We start from the raw sequence: 21,950 nt of genomic DNA on the forward strand, positions 1-21,950 counted from the left end.
CAGCTGCTTGACCTACAGTAGATGGTATTAATCCCCTGTACCAGGTTTTAGCCCCACCTAACATAATCCAACCAGCAGTGATTACACATTTCATTAAGATGTTCATTTAGTTCAGGCCTGTTATAGTTCTGAACCATGACCCATGGGGAAACGACTTGTTGTGATGTTGTGTTCTGTGTTCTCACCATACAGTCTATGGTTCTCACCAATGAATAGTTGAGTTTTAGTAAAGATGGACAGACACTTGTAAATCCACTCTGTCCCCTTTGACATTATCAATTCCTTCACTGTACCTGTATTAAAATACTTTTAAAATCCTCCTCTAGTCAAAAATTACTTCTTCTTACCACAGCTAGGTGTTCAAGGTTCACTGTGTAATGATGTATGTGCAGAGTTGAAAGTTTATCTGTGCTCACCAAAAATCTGAGTTAAAGGTGTGCACTGTGCTGACAATCAGTATGAAGCTCTGGGTTTTTTAATGAGGGAGAAGGAACGGATGTGGATTTTTTTATTTTATTTTATTTTATTTTATTGTTTGGTCGAAAAACTATTTCAGACCCAAATTATCATTCAAAAGGAACATTTATTGTACATGTCTTAAAACGTGCAGAGTGGCCCTTTAAAGAAACAGAAGATTCAGTATGCAAATTGGTATGAGCAGGCACTTTGCACTTCCTCTAACAGGGGGGGTTACACTAAATTGCAGGGTGTTTTGGGATCACGTGACCTCACCAACACAGGATGTCCTACGTAAAGAGCGAGGGCCAGAGTCATCTCAGCTCGTGTAGTTGCGACCCAGCACGTGAGAAAAGTTGCGGACAAAGTTTTGAAGCGATGAAGATTTACCACAGAACTAAACTTCAGTCACATTTAAACCTTCTATCTGTTGGTTGCCCTGCTGGAAATATTTCAACAACTTTTGTGACTTTTTAACCTTTAAAATTTTTTAGTGTATTTTATGGAACATTTTTAGAAACAAATCATTATCTCTCGCTTGGCGCCCGCTTTGCTCTCTTTAGACGTCGATGTTTCTCGCAGCCTCTCATTCATCTGGCAGAGGAGAGGAGCCCGCGTCCGATGATACAATGAAGCAGTGTGTCCTTGTCCGAGACAATGCAGGAAGATGCTACGAAAGAGCGACACTGTTTCTTACAAGACCTGGGATGTTTTGCTCGTTTGCAGAGGGAGGCCAGCTTAAAGGTTTGTAACAATCCTCTACCCGAACATTCTCACGTCTTAATTTAGTGGCAGGGTGACTCAAAGCGTTCAAAACAACCTCCTCAGCCACCGGCGCACCGCCGGCGAAGCATAAACATCCTCCTGCTAAGCGCGTAAAGCGTAAAATTAGGTATTTGATAGATGATGATACAGATAAACACGCTTTCCTCTTCTGTCAAAGCATACATGTGTGAGGTTTGTCCGTCTATTCATATGATGCAGGTATAAATGATGATTGTGCGAATATGGAGCCTGTACGTGCCGTGTAGTCCATTATAATCAGTAATTCTTTCTATTCTAAGATGTGAGTTGCTCGTATAACCATCCTCTCAGATTTAATATTGAATCTATGAAAGCATCATGCCCACCAGAGATTAATAGTATGCATGTATGTATTCATTAGTCTTTATTCATTCTGGTTCACGGATGTTGGAATTGGTCCTATTCAATACCCCCTCCCCCCTAAATGCCTGCTATAGGATTAGATGGACACACACACACACACACACACACACACACACACACACACACACACACACACACACACACACACACACACACACACACACACACACACACACTGATTGAGAGAGAGAGAGAGAGCAGGGGTTAGTTCCCTTTATTACTAAATGCCAAGTATGACATGACATCTAAACTAAAATCAATCAGTCCCATGAAAATGATAAACGGCACCCACACACATTATAATGGTTTCCAGTATTTGCCCATAATAGCTAGTTGTTTACACAAACACCCCTGGATGAACAGAAAAGCTTTCAGTGGGAATTTAGCTTTCAGTGTCTCCATGAGATGCAAGCACTTGAAGGCTTTGAAGGCAGTCATTAATGTAATTTGTAGTGAGATGATAAACAGAGTGATGTGTGTTTCTGCTTGAGCAGATAGTCAGATTTGCCAAACGCTCCAGTGGCTCTTGAATATGTAAAAGTGCTCAGCTCAAGTGCTTCAGCCTGACAGTTTGACGGCTATGGCGTATTAAGCTCAGATAATTGGGTGATATTTACTTACAGAGCACACAATCATTCTACAACGGCTTGAAAACTGTGGTTTTCCCTTAATGATATGCTTTGCAGAAATTATTCACTCTCTTGACAGGTCCAAATGGCAGGAGGGGGAGGGGGTGGTGGGTGTAGAGTTGGCATTTCCCCTTCATTAATGGGGAAAAAACTGAGAAAATTAATTCAAAATTAAGAAATTTGTTGTATTTAATAATTAAAAATGTAATTAATTGTTGTTTGTCCTCCACACAAGTTAATCTCAACATTTTAGTGATAAATAGACTTTTTGCAAAGCAGGGTGATGCAATACTCCCAAAGGATGGTACTGATACCACTCCAGCTAATGCAACATTTTATTATCAAACCAAGCTGTGACTTGCCCTGTGCTCTCTGCTGACAAACAATGACATGCTTCTTGAAAATTTGCTTCAAAGATCATTCAACTGTCTGCATGTGGAAACTTGTGCTTTAACAGTGATTCTACAACGTGGGAGCATTTTTTGATTTCCCAGAGATGATTAATTTACCTGTCAGATTGTGCAATATAGCCCCACAATTACTTCCAGCATGTGATCATCTCAGATCAAACTTCTGATAAGAGTTTCATGTGAAACGTACAAGACTTAATTCGCAGTGCCCCCTGACTCAGCATTAAATGTTCCACCATGTTTGCTGGCACTGAAAAAACACCTCTATTTACACTAAATCTCCCCCTCCACCCTCTCTCTCATCTCATATTCTCTCCTTTTCTTGACTCTAATTCCACGCTGTTTTTTTCCGTGGTTCTAAGAAATGAGACAGGTTTACATGTCAGTGTCATGTACATACAGCTAAAAATTCTTGAGGGTTTCAGTTCAATAAAACTGTAACCACACCATGAATTTAGTGTCATCTGACAGGAGACAGGAGATCATTGCCGTTTCATTATTTTTGTTACGGTTCATGTCTTCAGCATTACAAGACAATTCAGTAAAGCAATAGTGGTGTCTTGGGCATCCATTTTCACTGATATTCAGCTCTACACTCATGAAAGTGGTCTTAAGATGCAAAACACGGTGTGCGCCAGGATTATGATAATAACTCTGATGGATGGTATTAAGTGTAATGCAAGTGTCATTAAAAACTATCAATATCTACTTTGCATACTGTCTTATAGGAGTGCCTTTTTTATTGCAGAATGAAGCTCCAACCTTGGCATAACAAGCTATGACCGGCACATTGACTGATTAAACATCCGATTACAAAGCAAGGACTCAAGAATGAAGACCAAATATGCAATTGTCTTCATCTGCATTGTGGCCCTGGTCATCATCGAAAAGGAAAGCAACATCATATCAAGGTAAGAGAGTAAATCTGGAGAAAATGCTTTTGCTCACAACTCATGTCAGCTAAATGTAAAATATAAGCTCTATCTTGGGTGTTAATCAAGCTTGTATCTCATCAGGGTCTCTGATAAGCTAATCCAGAGGCAGACTCCACAGCAGACCCCACAAACTCCACTGGATTACAGCAACACAACACAAAATGACGTGACGATGCTCAAAATGCTGCTCTCTAAACTCAGCGGTACAAAAGGGAATTATTCAAATCTGTCTGAGGAGCAAGGAGAGGAAGATGATGTAGATACCTACAGCTTCAGCGGTGGCCGTAAGCACATATTACTCTTGGCCACAACAAGAACAGGTTCCTCATTCGTGGGAGAATTTTTCAACCAGCACGGGGAGAACATGTTCTACCTGTTTGAGCCTTTGTGGCACGTAGAGCGCATGTTGACCATGGCCGCAGAGGCCAACAATGGGACAGTGTTAGCAGGAATCTACCGGGATGTACTCCAGGGACTCTTCCTGTGTGATTTTTCTCCTCTTGAGAAGTTCATCTCTCCCCCACCTCAGGACCATGTCACCCCAGCCCTTTTCCGCAGAGAGTCTAGTTTATCGCTCTGTGACGAACCTGTATGCTCCCCTGTGATCAAAGATGTTTTTGAGAGGTATTGTAAAGTCCCTACCTATACACTTTTACACTTCGTTATCAAAGTAAAGATGTTGAATCTAAAAGAGAAACTAAAATGTTAATGTGATTTGGTTGGAAAGAAGAAGGAGCTCCTTTTTCTTTACCACTGTAAGATCCAAAAGTTTTGTTTTAATTACCCTGTTTATGTTCTTGAACAGGAAAACATCAGAGTCTTCACGATATCTTAACAATATTATCAGTTTACCCTATGTCTGGGCATTTCAACTGAAAAGTTGACTTTTATTTCCACAGTCTTATACATTTGACCTTATTTCAAAGACCCAGGAGTTTATCAAGACACAAGCGGTATTTACATCTGGAACTGTAGCTTTCTAAAATAAGCCCTCCCACTTTGAAGCTCTGTTTAAAGATATTCATCATAAAAAAACTAAACCTTTCTTGTCTTAGGTATCATTGCAGGACTCGTCGCTGTGGGCCACTCAACTTAACACTTGCATCTGAATCTTGCCTTTCTAAGCAACACCATGCCATTAAGACAGTCCGTGTGCGCCAGCTGGACACGCTGCAGCCCTTAGTGGAGGACCCTCGTCTGGATGTGAGAATAATCCAGCTAGTTCGTGATCCACGGGCCATTTTAGCATCCCGCATGGTAGCGTTCTCTTCAAAGTACCAGACATGGAAGACCTGGGCGCAGGGCGGCCAGGTACCTGAGGATGACGAGGAGGTGAAGAAGCTTAAAGGAAACTGTGACCATATTAGGATGTCTGCAGAAGTTGGGCTGAGCCAACCTCGCTGGCTGAGGCGCCGCTACATGTTGGTGCGTTATGAGGATATTGCTCGCTACCCAATGCAGAAGGCAGAAGAGATGTACAGGTTCACAGGGATACCATTTAGTGCCCAAGCCAGGGAGTGGATTTTGAGGAACACTCAGACCACACAGGAGGCTAGCGGGATCTACTCCACGCAGAAGAACTCATCAGAGCAGGCAGAGAAATGGAGATTTAGCATTCCCTTTACACTGGCTCAGGTAGTGCAGAGAGTGTGTGGACCCACCATGAAGCTGTTTGGCTACAGGTTTGTGGATGATGAAAATGCACTGACTGATAAGTCCATCAGTTTGTTGGAGGAGAAACTGTTTCACTAATCGTGATCAAAAATGTAGCTGTGAATCTGCAAAAAAAAGAAAAGAAAAAAGGACAGTATGGATCAGAGCCAGGTTAAGCCATTATTGCACAGACATCAAAAGTAACCAGAAAAAATGCCATAATAGACACAAAATGCATTTCTCACTTTTCTTTTTACTGGTGACAGTAACATTTTGGGCTATAAAATGTTTGCCATACTCACCAATGATGTGCCTCATTGTAACAATGAAGAGTCATTTGATAGAAAGAAGTATTTATTTATGTTCACTGAGAAGCCTGGTATCTAAGCTTTATGTCTTGCTCTGTGTTTCATTTGAATGGGATAAGCAAAGACGCTAAGCCTGAATTGTAAGAGATTATTATGTAAGATCTGACTGAAAGTTGATCATATTTAGATTTTCAGGGATAAACTAAAGTGAAGTAACGTAAATGTGTTTTGTTTGTGTGTGTGTCTGCTCATATGCCATAAATAACGTCTAGTTCAACCTGTTTTGTGTTTTGATAGATCCGCACTAGACTATAAAATGATAGATTCACTTTAGATCCGATGTGCTTTGACAGGGCCTTACATATTTGACTCAGGTTAAGTGAATGTTGAATAACATTGCAATTCATAGTGTTTTCATATCTTTCCAAAACTTTGCTGTGTGAATGATCTTCAGCCAAATGCCATTTAAAGCAATACCTGTGTGATTATTATGGTTATTATGGATGGATATATAATACTCATGAATGTATATGAAATAGGGTTCTTCTGCTATGGAAAAACTATTTTTAATGCCTATATTTTGCTCCTGATACCAACTTTATGTCTTTAACATAGAGTACATCTGTTGAAAGTTGAGAATCCAGTGGAAATAACTTTAGTAATGCATCCTCCAGTGTTGCTCTGCTTCTAAGTAAACAGGCTGTCATTTCATATAAACAGTACTCCTTATAATAAACTGCTGCCCTGAATCACAAGGTGTGTTCATGGACACAAGAATTGTGAACATTTGATTGTACAAGGAGTTTTTAAATCACCTCCTGACTCAAAGTTAAGACGACCAAATTTCAACAAACTCACCTTTTAAAATGATTCATAGTTAGATTATTGTATGTTGATGGTTTAGCTGACAGTATTACATAAGATATGTGTGCTTGTGTGTACTGTATTAATGTGGCCTATGATTTTAAGTGAAACCCAGGTGCTGTTGCGTTAACTGTCACTCTTGATGGTATATAAAGGTATCCACTGTGACTCTAGTTCAATGGCAGCATTGTGTTCAGCTTGGCTGGGGCACTGTTGAAACTGCTGTGCTGCTGCATGAAAGGGATATGCATTAGAGGTACATATAGTAGAGCGCTTATACTACCAGAATGGTGAAAAGACAGATGAATACATTATAACTAGTAAGTCTTGAGTTGATCAGACTTGCTATTGATGTATGTTTGCCAAAATGTATACTGTAAAACACCAAGTGCAACTGAAACAATGGGTGTAGTTAGTTTATACATTCAGCTAAATCAGATGCCTCCAGTGTCAGTAATCATTTGGGAGAAATACAGTTTTGGTAATTGTTCGTGTCATAAAAATCTATGTGTAAATTGTTGGTGGTTTCATGTTTCATAGAGAACAGTAGCTAGCTACCACAGTGGAAAAGTCACAACATCAATGGCAGAGCTGATTTAAAGTCTTTTTGGGACAAGTCCAAGTCAAGTCTGAGTTCCTTGAATACAAGTACAAGTTTAGTCACAACTCTTCAAAAGCCAATTGCAAGTAAGTTAAATGCTGACTATTAAAATGGCACATTTTGTTTGCAAAGCTCATGCTATTACTGATTATTAAATGGCTTAGACCATTCCTTTCAATGCATACGCTCAATTAACAAACATTTACCGCATTGCCATGATGTCTAACTGGTGCTGTCTTATTTACTTTGTCTTATTTACTTTGTATTGTTCCTTGATTTTCACATTAAAGTGAATAAGCATGTATAAAGAAGAGACTTGGGAAAATCTCCATTGTCTATCCATTCACTCAGTAAGGAGATATACACATTTTTTCACACCATTTTTTTTTTTTTAACAGATGTAACTGTCCAGGTTTCTCCCATTAAAATTATGATACAAATTAGTCTTTTGTTGTAAAATGGTTCTTTTTGGAGGCATTCATATTTCCATCAATCTTTTAATGCTGTTTCAGTCTAACATAAAATGATTTTCAGCAAATGAAGAATCCATCATGGTGAGATACACTGCTAATATTAATTCCTCAAGTTTTCACAGAAGTACAATATTCCTATTAACTGCAGAGAAGGAGCTATAACAGGAAGTTCTAGGGAAAGCTTTTCTGGCACAGACAGACACTGTGTTTCTGATATCCTCATTATGACATGACCCCAATGTGACCTGAATGTGTGTGTGTAAGATTAACATTTTAACATGACATTTTTTTAAACTTAAAATTGACCACACTGGCAACATGCTGTATCTGTGTCTACAGATCTCCACCATAACAAGAAGTGTACTAATTTCTTCCTGCTGCTCCTTGATCTGTGCATTTCTTTTCAAGGGCTTGTCAGTAGGAAAACATCACTGCAGATAAACCAGCACTCACAGACATGAAGCATTCCTCCTCCATAGACTCCACAACAAATAGTTCTGCTGTCTTATCAATGTAATATATATTTAAGCTTTGAAATGCACAAAGGCTGCAGACCACACAATGACTATTAATGCGGGATTGTTTACCCAGCACCATTCTCGCAGTCTAACTCCAATACCAAATGCATTTTGTTGCCAGGGATCCCCAAAACGCGGAGGTGGAGATACAGAAAGAAAAGTCAGAAACAGGGAGCCCATTCAAGTCTGCATTCTTGCTCACTGTTTCACGCCCCAGCTGAGTGAATGCACTTGAGAGTTCCTAGCTGTTGGTGAAGCTAATCTTTCCTCCTAGGGTCATTTCATAGCATAGATAACATACTGTAGCAGCTGTTTCCATCCTGCAAAAGAGGATAAGTCTTGGTGATAAGTCACTGTAAATTCATGTAGACTCATTCTAAAGTTTCCTCAAGATATCCTGTGTTGTTTTTAATCACCATGCAGCACCACTGGTCTCTATATTTTTTTTACCAGCACATGCACAGCATGAGCCAAGTGGTGTTGTGATACACAGTTTTGCTGAGTTCAAATGTGTTGGAATCAAGAAGAGAGTACAGTAGATTTACAAAATGATTTACAAATGATTCTCTGGCATCTCTCATTATCTTAAACTTAAAAGTCACATTTGAGGCTCAGTCCTGTTTATTTGCTCCACTTATTGGATCTGCTCAGTGCAAGTACACATCCAAATGCCATCTCTTCAAGCATCTTTTCTCTAGAGAAACAATCCCTTTGTGAGGAATCAGCTCCTCTTTGTCAAAATTAATTATTTATTTGATTACTAGTCCATATGGAAAATCTTTCATTGATAAGATGAAAAGAGAATGAGGTGTTTGGACAACTGAGCACCAGATAGTCTCAATAAAATGTGCAGTTACTGGATACGTTGACAAACTATTAATTATTTAACACATCTTTGCTTGTTATTTACTTACCCTTAAAATGATATATGTGCATGGTTGCATTTTTGTATTCTTATCTTGAATTAATATTTACATTTTGTACAGCATGGCAGCCTTTCTCTCTATGGACTCTATTTTCTATGTTAAAGTTGACTGGGTTCTGACCTTTGAATCCACCCACTCCACCAAGTCAGGCAGATTGATTCTGTCTGATATCAGACAAATGTTAATGTTGATTTCACTGATTTGACTCACATATCCTACACTATAAATGTCACCCTGATGCATTTTTGCATGGAGAAGGCACTGTGTGCTGAAATATTGATTTCATGAACACATTTAAATATTAATTTTAAATAGTCAAGTTACTTATTTTTCTGAAGTAAACAACCTGAATACTCTGTATTGCCTGAAAGGTGTTAGTTACAACTATATTAGGTATTGTGGTTCATGAGATTTATTAAATCTGTTTTGACTTGGAGTTGGACTATGTAGTGATTCTTGGCCTTTTTTGACCCATGACCTCAGATCACAAAAATTTCATGAATCCTGCAACTGGTCTTTTTTGTTTGCTTATCTTATTCGTAAACACACCAAACATTGTATGGCTATAAACATGTGAAATCAGATTTTTCCTGTATAACACACATATGAATAGATGCTTACCTGCTCACCTATAAGGTTTTATATAGACAAATTTCTCAATTAAGTCATAAAATGACCAGAAAGTTTAAGTTACAACTTGGCACTGCTTGCTCCAAGGGTGATACTGGTTTAAAGACTGTCATTCCATTAAACTACTGTACCAACAGATGCACACAGTGTGCTTGTATGCACACACAGATTCAATGATTCTACTTGTGCCGTTTAAGGGGGGGGGGGTTAAAGAAACAGGAAACCCACCCCTGTTTATCGGCCTCCTCTGGCTCTCATCCACGTTCCTCCTCTCTTAAACATCCCGTCACACCCCAGTCTTCTTACACTAAGTATTTTGAAGAAGTTACCATTGCTTGTTTTTCTTGATTTGCGTGTAACTAAAGTTAATGTTTTGGTGTAGTGTTAGGCTGTGTGTCTGCTGTGACTTTTTATTGGATCATGACAGTCACTTTCTATCTTAAGCTATCTTAAGCTGTCCTGTGTCACAGTCACTATGCTGCTCCAGTCCAGCTCTCCCCCTCTCAAGCAAACACTGACACACACACACACACACACACACACACACACACACACACACACACACACACACACACACACACACACACACACACACACACACACACACACACACACACACACACCCACACACACACACACACACCCTTACCTTTCTCTAAGCACACTCCATCTCCTCTTACTGGCTGCCCTTCGTTGGAAGGTAAATAAATCCTGTGGTTGGGGTGGAACACTGAGTGCCCTCATATGCCTCCGGAGTTACTCTGCCTGAAAGAAGCCTTGTGTTTGCCTCTGTAAGAAGGCTCCACTCAGCCATACACTGGCCATGCACAGATAGGCTGACTCACTGGACTAGGAAGCAGCTCCAGAAAAATGTTTAAAACTAAAACTGTAAACTCAGACTTATGTCCTAAAACATAATACTGACCTGGTAGCTATCTTAAGTGAACATTTTAGGATATGTAATACTCATAAAACGCTAGGATGTGACTAGTGTCACACAGTGAAATGCTGGACTTACTATTTCCTGAGTCCTGCAGAGGGCAGTAGACCCCACAGGATCATCAAGAGTGTGTCACATTTTTCTCCTCTGTGTGTGCGTGTGCGTGTGTGTGTGTGTGTGTGTGTGCGCGCGTGCATGGGTACAGACAGCATATGACTGTGTAGCCTACAGTGTGTGTGTGCACACAGGCATGCAAAAATGCATATATGTATCTTCTATATGCATGTGGGCATATGTGCATTTGCATGTGTGAGGGGCCTCTCTCAGGTGACTGCCCACATGTGCAGGGGTAATTATTGTGACGTTTTTATCTTCCTCATTACAGGAAGTTTTCCTGCAGCTCAAGACAAAGCAGAAGATGAGTCCTTCTTATGCCTGTTTTGTTCCTCCTCAATCCATTGTCGGTCTCTCTCCATTCCCTTCACTGTTCCCTAGAGCTCAATAGGACGGAAATGTGAAAGATGTCCACATCAAAGAGGGTGCAGGCCAGCACTAATCCGCAAATAATGACAGGCAGGCAGCCAGGGCTGAATTTAACACACATGTCCCCTTACTTACTAATCTTGAATGGTACAGAGCAGTCCCTTATGAGGAGCAACACCTGCGCTGCAGACAAAGACGATCGCCTTAACTTTAACTCAGTTAAAAATGATAATATCAATAATTATCATAAATTTAATTCATATGAATTATTAATGAAAAAAAGACATCTTAACATTTAATATTGTATATTTAATTACGTGGAGAAGGATTAAGTGTGAGGCGCACAAGTATACTATATTATTGCAGTTTTCTTCTGCCTGCAGGTAAATTATGACCAGAGAGGTGGACACCCTCTAGTGGGCAAAGACAAACTGTGTGTGTGCAATAAAAGCATCACAGACATTTTGAAGTTCCCATCAGTTAATATCCTGGAGATTTACCCTAACCCTAACTTCTTTCTTTTTTTTTTTTTTGGGGGGGGGGGGGGGGGGGGTCTTCCTCACTTCTGCCTTCATTCTGGGGTCCAGTGTACAACAATTTTGGTAATTTCATCCTGTTCTCTCTGCATGATATGTTCAATCCATCTCCACCACCTTCTTATGATGATGGTGTCAAAGCGCTCTTGATTGGTCCAAGCAAGTACTTACTGATTGGATATGGTGTTAGGCCAGAAGCTCTCTGTCATTCTCCAGCATTCTGAGCCCTATAGCAGGTTAAAAAGAACACAGCTCTGGTACAGTTTTATCTTGGTGTTCATGCTGTATTGGGAGGACTTCCACACATTATTCTGTATTCTGAGGTGTTTCTGGTCTTTCTGAGTCAGCTTTTGATGTCACTACCTGCCCACTCCTTCATATAAACTCTTCTTTTGTGGCCAGGTTTGTTTCAACTAGTATCGGTATTGGGATTTTGTGTGTTCAAGGCCATCACCTCTTTTCTTCAAGCTAATTTTGTGTAAAGGTGTTGAAATGTGATGTTTTTTCCTTGCCTATGGTGGTGGGTATGGGGGATCATTGCCAAATTGTCTAAAAAGTCGAGGTCGTCAAATGTTGAAGAGTCTATCTGATGCCCCAAGGTTGGGCTTCAGGATGTTCTTCACTTCACCCAGTCTGTGACCATATTGAAAAGCAAAGCTGACATCACACATCTTTGCTCACATCATGACGTCTTGACTTCAATAGTGTGCTTGCTGTTTCTTACTTGGCAACCCTAAACTTAACTTTAAACAAAATGTTCTCCCTAAAAGTAATGATTTACGTTAAGGGGATCTGCTTTATGTCCCGACAATGTGACTGTCTCAACAGATTAATGCCGCCAACACACACACACACACACACACACACACACACACACACACACACACACACACACACACACACACACACACACACACACACACACACTGATTGACACACACACCTCCCTAGCAGTCAGGTGGGCAGCCCTTGAGGGGAAATTCTTCAAGACTCACCTGTACCATTGTTTCCTCTGCTCTTCCTGTGTGAGGAGCCTGTGTTGGTGGAATACAATGGGGTCAGGGACATCACAGCACCTGTCAGACACACACTCTATCATTGTGACAGAGAGATGACTGACAATAAGCGGTGACACACACACACTCTCACACACACATTCTCACACACACACACACACACACACACACACACACACACACACACACACACACACACACACACACACACACACACACACACACACACGCACACACACACACACAAACACATATTACGTACAAAGTTACTCATAGTACTAATCATGTATTAAACAGCAAAAATGTGAATGGACTGCGGTTTGAGTTAATGTCTTGTATTTGCTATTTTAGCCCTTTAATCTATTTTAGCTCTGTGTGTTATTTATTTGTATTCTCTTTTTATATTAGATGAACCAAAAAAAAAGATAATAGTAATAGTTGACATTTTTTGGCTAATCAGCAGCCGTTTCACATATTTTTTTCAGCAGGTCTTTGCTGAACATGGATGATTTTTAAACTAGTACCACAATTGTATTCTGACCTTTAAACAATTCCACATCTATTAATGATTGATATGTTTTATATGTAAAGAATATGTATGTGTTAATGGACTACGTTTAAAAAAAAAAAAAATTTGAATCACTTGGTCACATCTTTTGGGGTGTTATTGCATACTGTTTTTTGTGCTAAGGGAAGGTAAGATGAGGTATGACAGGACATGACTTAATTCATTCTGAAGGAACGTTATGTGCTTAAGACACTCAATATACAAAGTGATGTAGGTATATACATAACATAAATATATGGTGATCTATAATTTAAATATAAACTCACTAAAATGAAATAGAAAAAAAATAAAAGTAAAAAAGAGAATAACCTTGTTGTGGAGGGAATCAGGATTGTAAACCACAAAAGAGTAAAAGCGTGCAAAGATAATGTAACTGATCTAACAAAACTGATAGCAGCATCTTCAACAGAAACTGATATCATATGATATAGTGCCCTCCGCTAAGCAATCCTAAACCCTCCTAATCACTCCCTAATCTCCCAGCGAACTTCACAAAGGCAGCCAGGTTATGTAAGACTGACATGAAACAAAAAGGTAACAGTGTGCAGCTGAATATCTTCCAGACACCGATCCCCATAGGAAAGGTCTATCTGAAGTGCTTGCGGATTAAAATTTACTACTGGGAATGTCAGCTTTGTTAAACAACTCAATCCCGTCACTGCTGCTACTGTCTTTATTAATATTTTGTCAATCTACATCCAAAATGGTGGCTTTTATCCAAGTATTGGGCTACAGCCTTATCTTTAAATGATTTGAGAAATGATTTCACCCGTAGCTATCAGACTTCATAAAGCTGAATGTGGTATTGATGTTCTTTCATTTGCCCAGACCTCAGTTGGAACTGTAGTCGAATATATTAATATAGCCATAGCATTACATTACTCTTTCCTTTTATATAGCCAGAGCTCTTCAGTACACCTCTGTCCTGAGTGATGGGTGTACCCCACCAAGGCCAGAGCTCCAAAACCCAACAGAAGACTCTATTGACATCAGTGTTACATTATCTTCAGTCATCATCTTTGCAGCCCTCTGTCAATCAGTCTGCTTGTCCAACCTTCTCAAGTTGCATAAGCTATGATTAGCAATTTCTACCATTATGTATCCCCCCTGCATAATTCATGCCCCTCGTTCTTTTTGACTGTCCCCTGGAGAAAACACGAGAGGGGAATCCCACCCTGCGCCAACAAAACCTAGAGGGCTTGTCTCTTGTGGTGGGAGTGAAAAAATCATGTTGCATTTTTAATTATAAAACCATTGGATGATTTATAATTGATAAGGGGATGATCGTAGGTGCAGGTTTGCCCCTCTCCCATCAAGGAAATGAAATGGTGTGGAAAGTGTTGGGTCATTAGGCTGTTAGGGATCAGGTCCTCTCCTGGTCCAGAGTGCAAGTATGACAAAGCAACAGAGAGGAGATCCCATACCCTGACCAAAGTGGAGCAAGCATTTTCCCTTCCCTTGACTGAGTCTGCTATTGTCCCGCTGTGTTGTTCTGCTGAGAGACGTTGAGGTTTGTCATCGGAGAAGCCTGCTCTGTTTCACTATAGGGTTAACATGGCAATTTGTTAAGGTAAGGTAAGAAAGTGGGATTGGTTTAAGGTAATGCAAACTCAGGCCGCATTTACTGGCTGCTTTAAGTCACTAATGAATATTATTTGAGTGACAAAAATACAAATAAAAAGCAATAAAGGGATCTAAGATTGCTTCTAACTTTGAGGGAGCAGAGTTAAGTAGAGACAGTTTAGAAATGGTCATGTTTCCCTCCAAGTAATTCTTAATCACTGTGTTTTCATCTCCAGGCAGGACAGTAATGACCAATTCTGAGTGACTGACCACGGGAATGGGCACAGCTTAAATCCCCTTCATCCCCCAATCCCTGTGTGTGCTTGAGTCTGATTCCCAAACTCCACACACACACACACACACACACACACACACACACACACACACACACACACACACACACACACACACACACACACACACACACACACACACACACACACACACACACACACACACACACACACACATACACATGTGGACACACATACTGAGGGTTACAGGGTTGAGTTTGCTTTATGGTGTAGTCACCCTTTGATTCCCCGCTCAATGAAACTCGTGACTGTTTTAATTAAGGGGGAAAATACACTGACAGTGTAGCACATGGAAATCCGCCGCCATGCACATAAAGGGCGCTAATGCTTTTCTTCCTGTTGACGCAAGGCTGGCCCCCTTTTGTCAGACTGACCATTCACTTCACATTCATTTGCTTTTCCTCTTTCTTCTGTTTCTTAAGTATGGCATCGCATGAGGTCTGTAGCTAATGACAGGAAAAACATATTCAGGGCCGAGCCAGGTGAGAGAGCTTCATGTGACCTGCTAGGATTGACATTTTGTGAAAACACACACATTTCTTACTCTGTTTTCTGTTCTGATTGTGACAGTATTGCCACAGGGGATCCTTTATGGTGTCTAAATGAACAACAGGGAATACTTAACCCTCTTTTGTTGTTTGGTGTGCCTTAGGGCAGGAGGAGTTCATCTCCGCTGTCCTACAGGAAATAAAAGATAACTGTCTATTTGTCTAATTTTACACTTTTGAAGGAGATTCCTTCTTATACTAAAAAAATATGAATATTATTGGTCACTTTGTGGCATATTTTAACTTTTCACTCTTTGGACAGCTTTTTTGAGTAAAGTAATGGAAATAAATTGTACTGCCTGGTCATCAACCAGCATCCAAAACAGCTGACAGCTGTCTGTGGGTTCCCATGTTAGTCACAGAGGTACAGTTCTCTGTCGTTGTGGTATTTTGACAGATGTTTCACAGAGGTTTGTGTATGCTGGTGTGTGACAAGTCCTCTCTTCCTCTGGGGATCAATGTCTGTCCTGTTCTCTTACTGATCTGATGTTTATCTGCTGGTGATCAATCACACTGTTGACAGCATGTGGGTTAGAGTTACCATCCCCACTACCTTCAAGTGGGCTCTGTAGATTGAATACAAAAGACAGGTAAAACTAATTAGAGTATGAATATATAGATATTTATATATACTAAATGTAATCTTAGGTATGTCATGTGAAAATACTGCACTGCATATGCATGAATATGGCAAAAAATGCAAGCAAATTAATCTATGTCATTACTGATGAACTAACGATATCTGTTATTGGAAATCAGAGTCATTATCACATTTGGCTGAGTGTATTACTTTTAGTTTGTTAAAATTACACAACATTCAGAGAAAGATTATGCTTTTGTTCCTGTAAAAACTTAAAAAGACCTAGATGTTTTTATAACAGATTGAATACTACCCCAACTGTTCACTTGTAGAGAGAATTGCCATTTAATACTGTGCAGTTTTTCAGAGTTTCTAGTATCCCTAAACCCAAAATAATGCCCCTACAGTGTAAATGGCCTCTCTCAACACTTAAAATAAATGATTGATGATGACTCTCTACTCACAGCAAATGGGCCCAAGTCAGGATTTTTATTCTTAATGCAGGTGTCAGTAATCCTCCTTTGCCTCTTCAAGTGATGTTTTTAGCCTGAGGCAATGCTTGACCAGATTCCTCCCTTGCCGCGTAGAAATGGTGTAATCTCTCAGTCCTTGACACAGCAAATAAACACTGTGCAGAAAGAGACCCTGGCAACTTTATCTCTTACTTCCTTCTACATTGTCTCTTTGACAAGTTTCAGGGGAACCTCACCGAGGAGAGAAAGGAAGAGACATATTTCTTTGGTAACAAGCCCAAAGGGGCTGTGGCTGGGCATTGAAGGTTAAGTGCATGTACTAATACTCACAAAAAGGAACTTAACACCTTAGGATATGATGAGATTGCATACACTTCCTCTTGGCCCTCCATTTGGCCACAATATCCTCCTTAAAAGAGCCAAACTGCCATGTTATCCTGTTTCACAAGATGGGACGACAAGATAATAGATGCTGAAATAAAAAAAAAATAAAAAAAGAAGTTGCTTGATAACCAATCATATTAATCACAAAAGTAATAATGTAATAATGTATGTGACAAATGTTTATTTCAAATTAAATGCAGGTGTCCACATTATATTCTATATTTCTGAGGATACACATGATATTGCCTTACCATTTTAATCAAATATGGGCTACAATAAATACAGGAAACACACTTGCAGCTTTTTCACAAAAATATTATAAATTATCTTTTTTGAAAGTCTTAGGCCACCACAACTGGTTTGTTTCAATATCACAGAACTCTTTAGAGAAAGGTAAGCCACCCTGCATGATGTCACTCACATTACTGTAGTCACAGCACCTAATTGGAAGTCAATGTCTTTTAACCACCTCTCATAAATTATGCCTTGGGATACCTGAACTCCCACTCCTCCAGTTTCCCACTCATCATCTTATTGTACAGGATACTTTTTTTCCAGGAGATAACTTTACCATAGCTTTAAATTTGAACTTTGAGGTGCAGACATTTTCTTTGGGATTGTGTCTTATTTAGCTGTATAGTATTTCAGTTTACATGTGGTTTCACAGATCACTAGATCCACTAAAAAAATCAACGTCTATAGAGAGCAGATATACTGTCTTAACAGCAGCAAATTGTACCATCTCTAGACCGCTGCAGTCTCTAGATACCAATCATGTCAGTACCAAGAATGGAACAGTGCAAAATGCAACTTCAAAACTTCAAATTGTATGCAACGGTGGCTTGACCATCTAATTCTCCCACAGCACCTCTTCAAAGACACCTTGCTTCACATGGTTGATGCCTTTTCCCAGATTCATAAAAATAGGAAACCATCTTTGTCTAGCATGGCAAAAGAATGACATAATCTGCATTGTTTTTCTCATTTTGAGGTAAAAAAAAACAAAACATGTTTCCCTAACTAAGGGCCTTTGTGGTAGGTATTCCGGGATACTGAGGAGTTGGACTTATTCATAGTCAAAACAACTATGCACCATCTCTACAAGCTCATTAAGGGATCTTTTTAAAAAATTAGTTATTTTCAGGCTTTTTTGCCTTTATTTGACAGTGGGTGGTATAGAGGCCGACAGGAAAGAGAGAGAGAGGGAAAGGAGTGACCTGCAGCATAGGTCCCTTGCCGGAACCGAACCAGAGATGCTGCCCTTACGTGGCATGCGCCTTATCCACTCAGCCACCAAGGCAAAGAAGGAGTCAAATCTACCAACTACAGGACAGACACAGCTCTCTCAGCATTTGTTAGTATGTGCAACATGGTTTTTGCATTTTGCAATGGGATTGGAGAGATCCTCTTGTCAGCAACAGTGACCAGTCAAGGACAATAATGAATATTTGCACTTCTAAACAAAACATCTCATGTCAGACAGCTGCAGAGACCACCTTTATAAAAATGGTTTGACCATTTTTAATCTGATATAAATAGTCCCTTTCAATCCCCAGCTCAGCCTCCTAAACACCCCAAAACATTACGCTCCTCATGACAAGAGCCAGTTTCTGTTACAAATGTTACAGCCTCTATATTTCTGCTCAAGCTCTGACCTTTGTTGACAGGGTTTGATGTGGTCCGACACAGCTTCTAAGCACCTTGTTTCCACAGCAACATTTCCAGTGCCACTTTGACAACAACCGCAAACCTTTTCCGTTTCTAATTAATTTCATTTTTTAAACTGTGAATCATTTTTGAATTTACTTTACATTTTACAGCTGGAATAGTATCAGGTATTTCCTTAAAGTTTTAAAAACTTTTTTTTTTAATTAAAAAAAAAACTTTGTAAAGAAACTCACAAGTGCATAGACTATAAATAACAGGAAGGACATTAGGTTTATAGTATATTCATTATTAATTGTTAATTTTTATAATTTAATTATGTTACAAAATATATGATTTAGTAATCAGCTGCAATTGCATTATTTTCTGTTTAATATTTCTTATTTGTTTTATAAATGCTATTCCTATTGAATTTCAATGTAAGAATGGAAATGCCTGTAATGTTACATTTTTAAAGTGACAAAGGGGGAATAAAACATCTCTTTCTGATGCCCAGGGGGCAGCATTGTCTGTACTTAATCCAGCTAAAATTGACAATTTCAACCTTTTCTAGCTGCAGATGGAGAAACTGTACAAGTTAAATCCTTAAATATTTCCTCATGAGGTTAATGTAAAACAGTTGTTCAGCTTGATGTTGACTAATACAAATTAAACAATTAAAAGAGGTGTGTAACAAGCCTGAGGGGATTTTGCGTTGGTCTTTTTTATGTCCAACCTGAAAACAAGATTGTTTACTGTTGCTGCTAAACTAACAGATTGGAGTTGAACAGACAAAGCATAAAGCAGGTTTGATAGAGACACAACAGATCCTGAGGCCCAGGATCAGCAGCACTAATGGGATTAGACCTGCCACGCACACACACCAAACACCAGGCGATGAGCTGACAGAAACGCTCGAGCCCAATTTTCACTCAAACTGAAAATATAAATCAAAATCAATGCGATAGAAACATTTTTATCTAAAGAATACTTCATTTTGAGTTGCAGTCAGTCCTAAAAAAATAGACGTTTCTCATAATGTTATTTTTAAATAAACTGCACCCATCTGAAAAATCCTCCCTCCATTGCTGAGGAGGCCTTCCAATTTCTTCTATTTTTCTTCCACCCCTAAGGGGCAGCAAAGGCCTGCATTAACACAGTGGCAGCTCATCTTTGAGCAATGACTGTCAAGTGGTAGCCTCTCACTTCCACCACCAAGACTACAGCTGTAGGGAACAAAAGACCAAAGTTCAACAGACACATCGACCGAAAGTAATCAAGTGCCATCTTTTTTTGTTTTTATTGATATATTCTATCATTTAGGTTGTTTTTTTTTTTTTTTTTTACAGTAAATTGAGATTTTAGAGGATGAACAAAAAAGTAAGTTAAAGGGGAAAGACAAATCCTCTTTCCCTCTGTCATACACACTCACACACACATGCTTCATTCGGGAAGCTCGTTTTCCTTCTTTCAGCAAACAAGTTGATATGGTGAGACAGAGTTGCTGGGTGGGCTCCTCTATGGGAGTGGAGGGCTGTCGGTTCAAGGCTATCAAGTGAAGTGTTCTTTCATTTAAAAAAATGAAATGAGGCAAAAGTTTGGTGATAAGTGAAAAAACGTGGCTGGGACGGTTCTGTGGGTCGGGCTGAGGGATGCAACAAAGATTAATAAAGAGAGTAGGTCTGCGAAGGGAGAGGGTGACGGTGAGGTTAGCTGGAGGGTCAGACAGCGCTAGATGAAAGTGGAAACTCTCTCCCACAGCTGTCAGCAGTTTTTAATGTGAACTTTGCAATTGATTGGCAGAGCCGGCCAGGTTCTACCACCAAACATTTCTAGTTTGGCAGCTTCTAGTTTCTCAAATGTTGGATGGATTCTGTGACATGAAGAGTCCAATAACAGGTTTGTCTTCTTGAGAATTTACTTAACTATAAATCTATTTAATCATCATGCTTTAATTATATTCATTGAGCCATGTGTTGGATTTGTTGGTGAAAGAGAGAATTGTTTTGTTTGTTTTTTGTAGCTGTCAAATGATTGTTTACTGTATATTGTAAGCTTTAGGCTCGAACTAGGCTCCAAAGAGCAAACATGAGAGTGATCACTTAACCTATTTCAAGCCATTTAAAGTGTGTGAAATCAGTATCTATATTTATCTCAGATATGTACAAGTGAGGTTGCATGTAGAATACAGTAATCTTTAGCCTTTACACACCACTGTAATTGAATCAACCCATGATCTTTCATCCCTGTAGTTATTTTAAGACATGAATGACACAACAAAAATTGAAATGCACCCCCCTCCCCCTTTCCCATTTCAACAAAAGGTCAGAAATTCAATCACCACTGCTGCTATTGCTATAATAATATATGTATGGGAAACAGCTACAGTTACTGGACGCCAAATTCTTTGGCTGCCTGTGGTCATTTTGTCTTGCCTAAGAACAGAGGCGTCTCTCACCGGAGTTATCCATTAATCCCAGCAGGCTGAGAGGGAAAGTGTACAACACCAACAGATTCTTTGATTCTTAACTGTGTTTGTAATGCTGTTCTGTTCATTTAAATCCTCCTGTCAGCAGTGTATGTGTAGTATACTGAGACATTGTTCCTGTATCTATTTTGAATATCTTTTTTAATTGCTATCTACTTCATTTGATTTCTTAAATGGGGCACATGTTTTTGTAACTTCTGTAATTAATTTCCCTTTTTGGAGTGAAAAGAGTCAGCTTTTATCCAAGTATTGCCTGCAGTATTTCCATAAAAATGGCATTATTATAGATATACAGTAGGTACAAACAATTTGCTTAGATAGATGCATAAATGGGAAGTCAAATTTCAGTTTTAGTAATACAGAAATACCATGATACTGTACTTACAGGAGATATAATGTAAAAACAGAAAATTATCAAGAACACAGATCAAAACCCAGGACAGGAACACAGGAGTAATCTTGTTTGCCTCCAACACTGCCACAGTTTTCCTTTGATCGCCCTGTTCATATTTTAACATTGTTTGTTAAAGAATGTAACATGACTAAGAGCCAGTAAATATGGAAATGATTCTGAGAAGTGTGAGATAAGAAAGTATAGCAGTGGGCACAATGTTAACAGTAAGTACAAAAAAAAAGTGGGAGAGGAAATGTGTGCTGAGGTGAGGAAGGTAAATGGAGGAAGTGGAGTTCAGTCAAAATAAGCAGCCTCATTAATGCGCTGTCACAGCTTTCATTAGACTCCAAGAACAAGCAACATAAATCACAAAGAAAGAGATGTGAAGGAAAATTACAACAAAGTAACCTAATAGACAATCCACAGATTAGCCTGAAAAGCTGAGCCCC

General features: G+C 39.4%; 1 protein-coding gene across 1 annotated transcript; it reads left to right on the forward strand.

Moving 5' to 3' along the window:
* The first annotated feature begins 1,160 nt into the window (after positions 1 to 1,160).
* chst3a (carbohydrate (chondroitin 6) sulfotransferase 3a) lies at positions 1,161 to 5,621 on the forward strand. Its single transcript, XM_062430787.1, has 4 exons — positions 1,161 to 1,200; positions 3,411 to 3,573; positions 3,679 to 4,221; positions 4,653 to 5,621. Exons 2-4 carry the CDS (start codon positions 3,494 to 3,496, stop codon positions 5,347 to 5,349), a joined length of 1,320 nt encoding a protein of 439 aa, XP_062286771.1. The 5' UTR covers positions 1,161 to 1,200; positions 3,411 to 3,493; the 3' UTR covers positions 5,350 to 5,621.
* The last annotated feature ends 16,329 nt before the right edge of the window (positions 5,622 to 21,950 follow it).

The sequence above is a fragment of the Scomber scombrus genome, chromosome 12 (assembly GCF_963691925.1).
Source record: "Scomber scombrus chromosome 12, fScoSco1.1, whole genome shotgun sequence".
Classification (NCBI taxonomy): domain Eukaryota; kingdom Metazoa; phylum Chordata; class Actinopteri; order Scombriformes; family Scombridae; genus Scomber; species Scomber scombrus.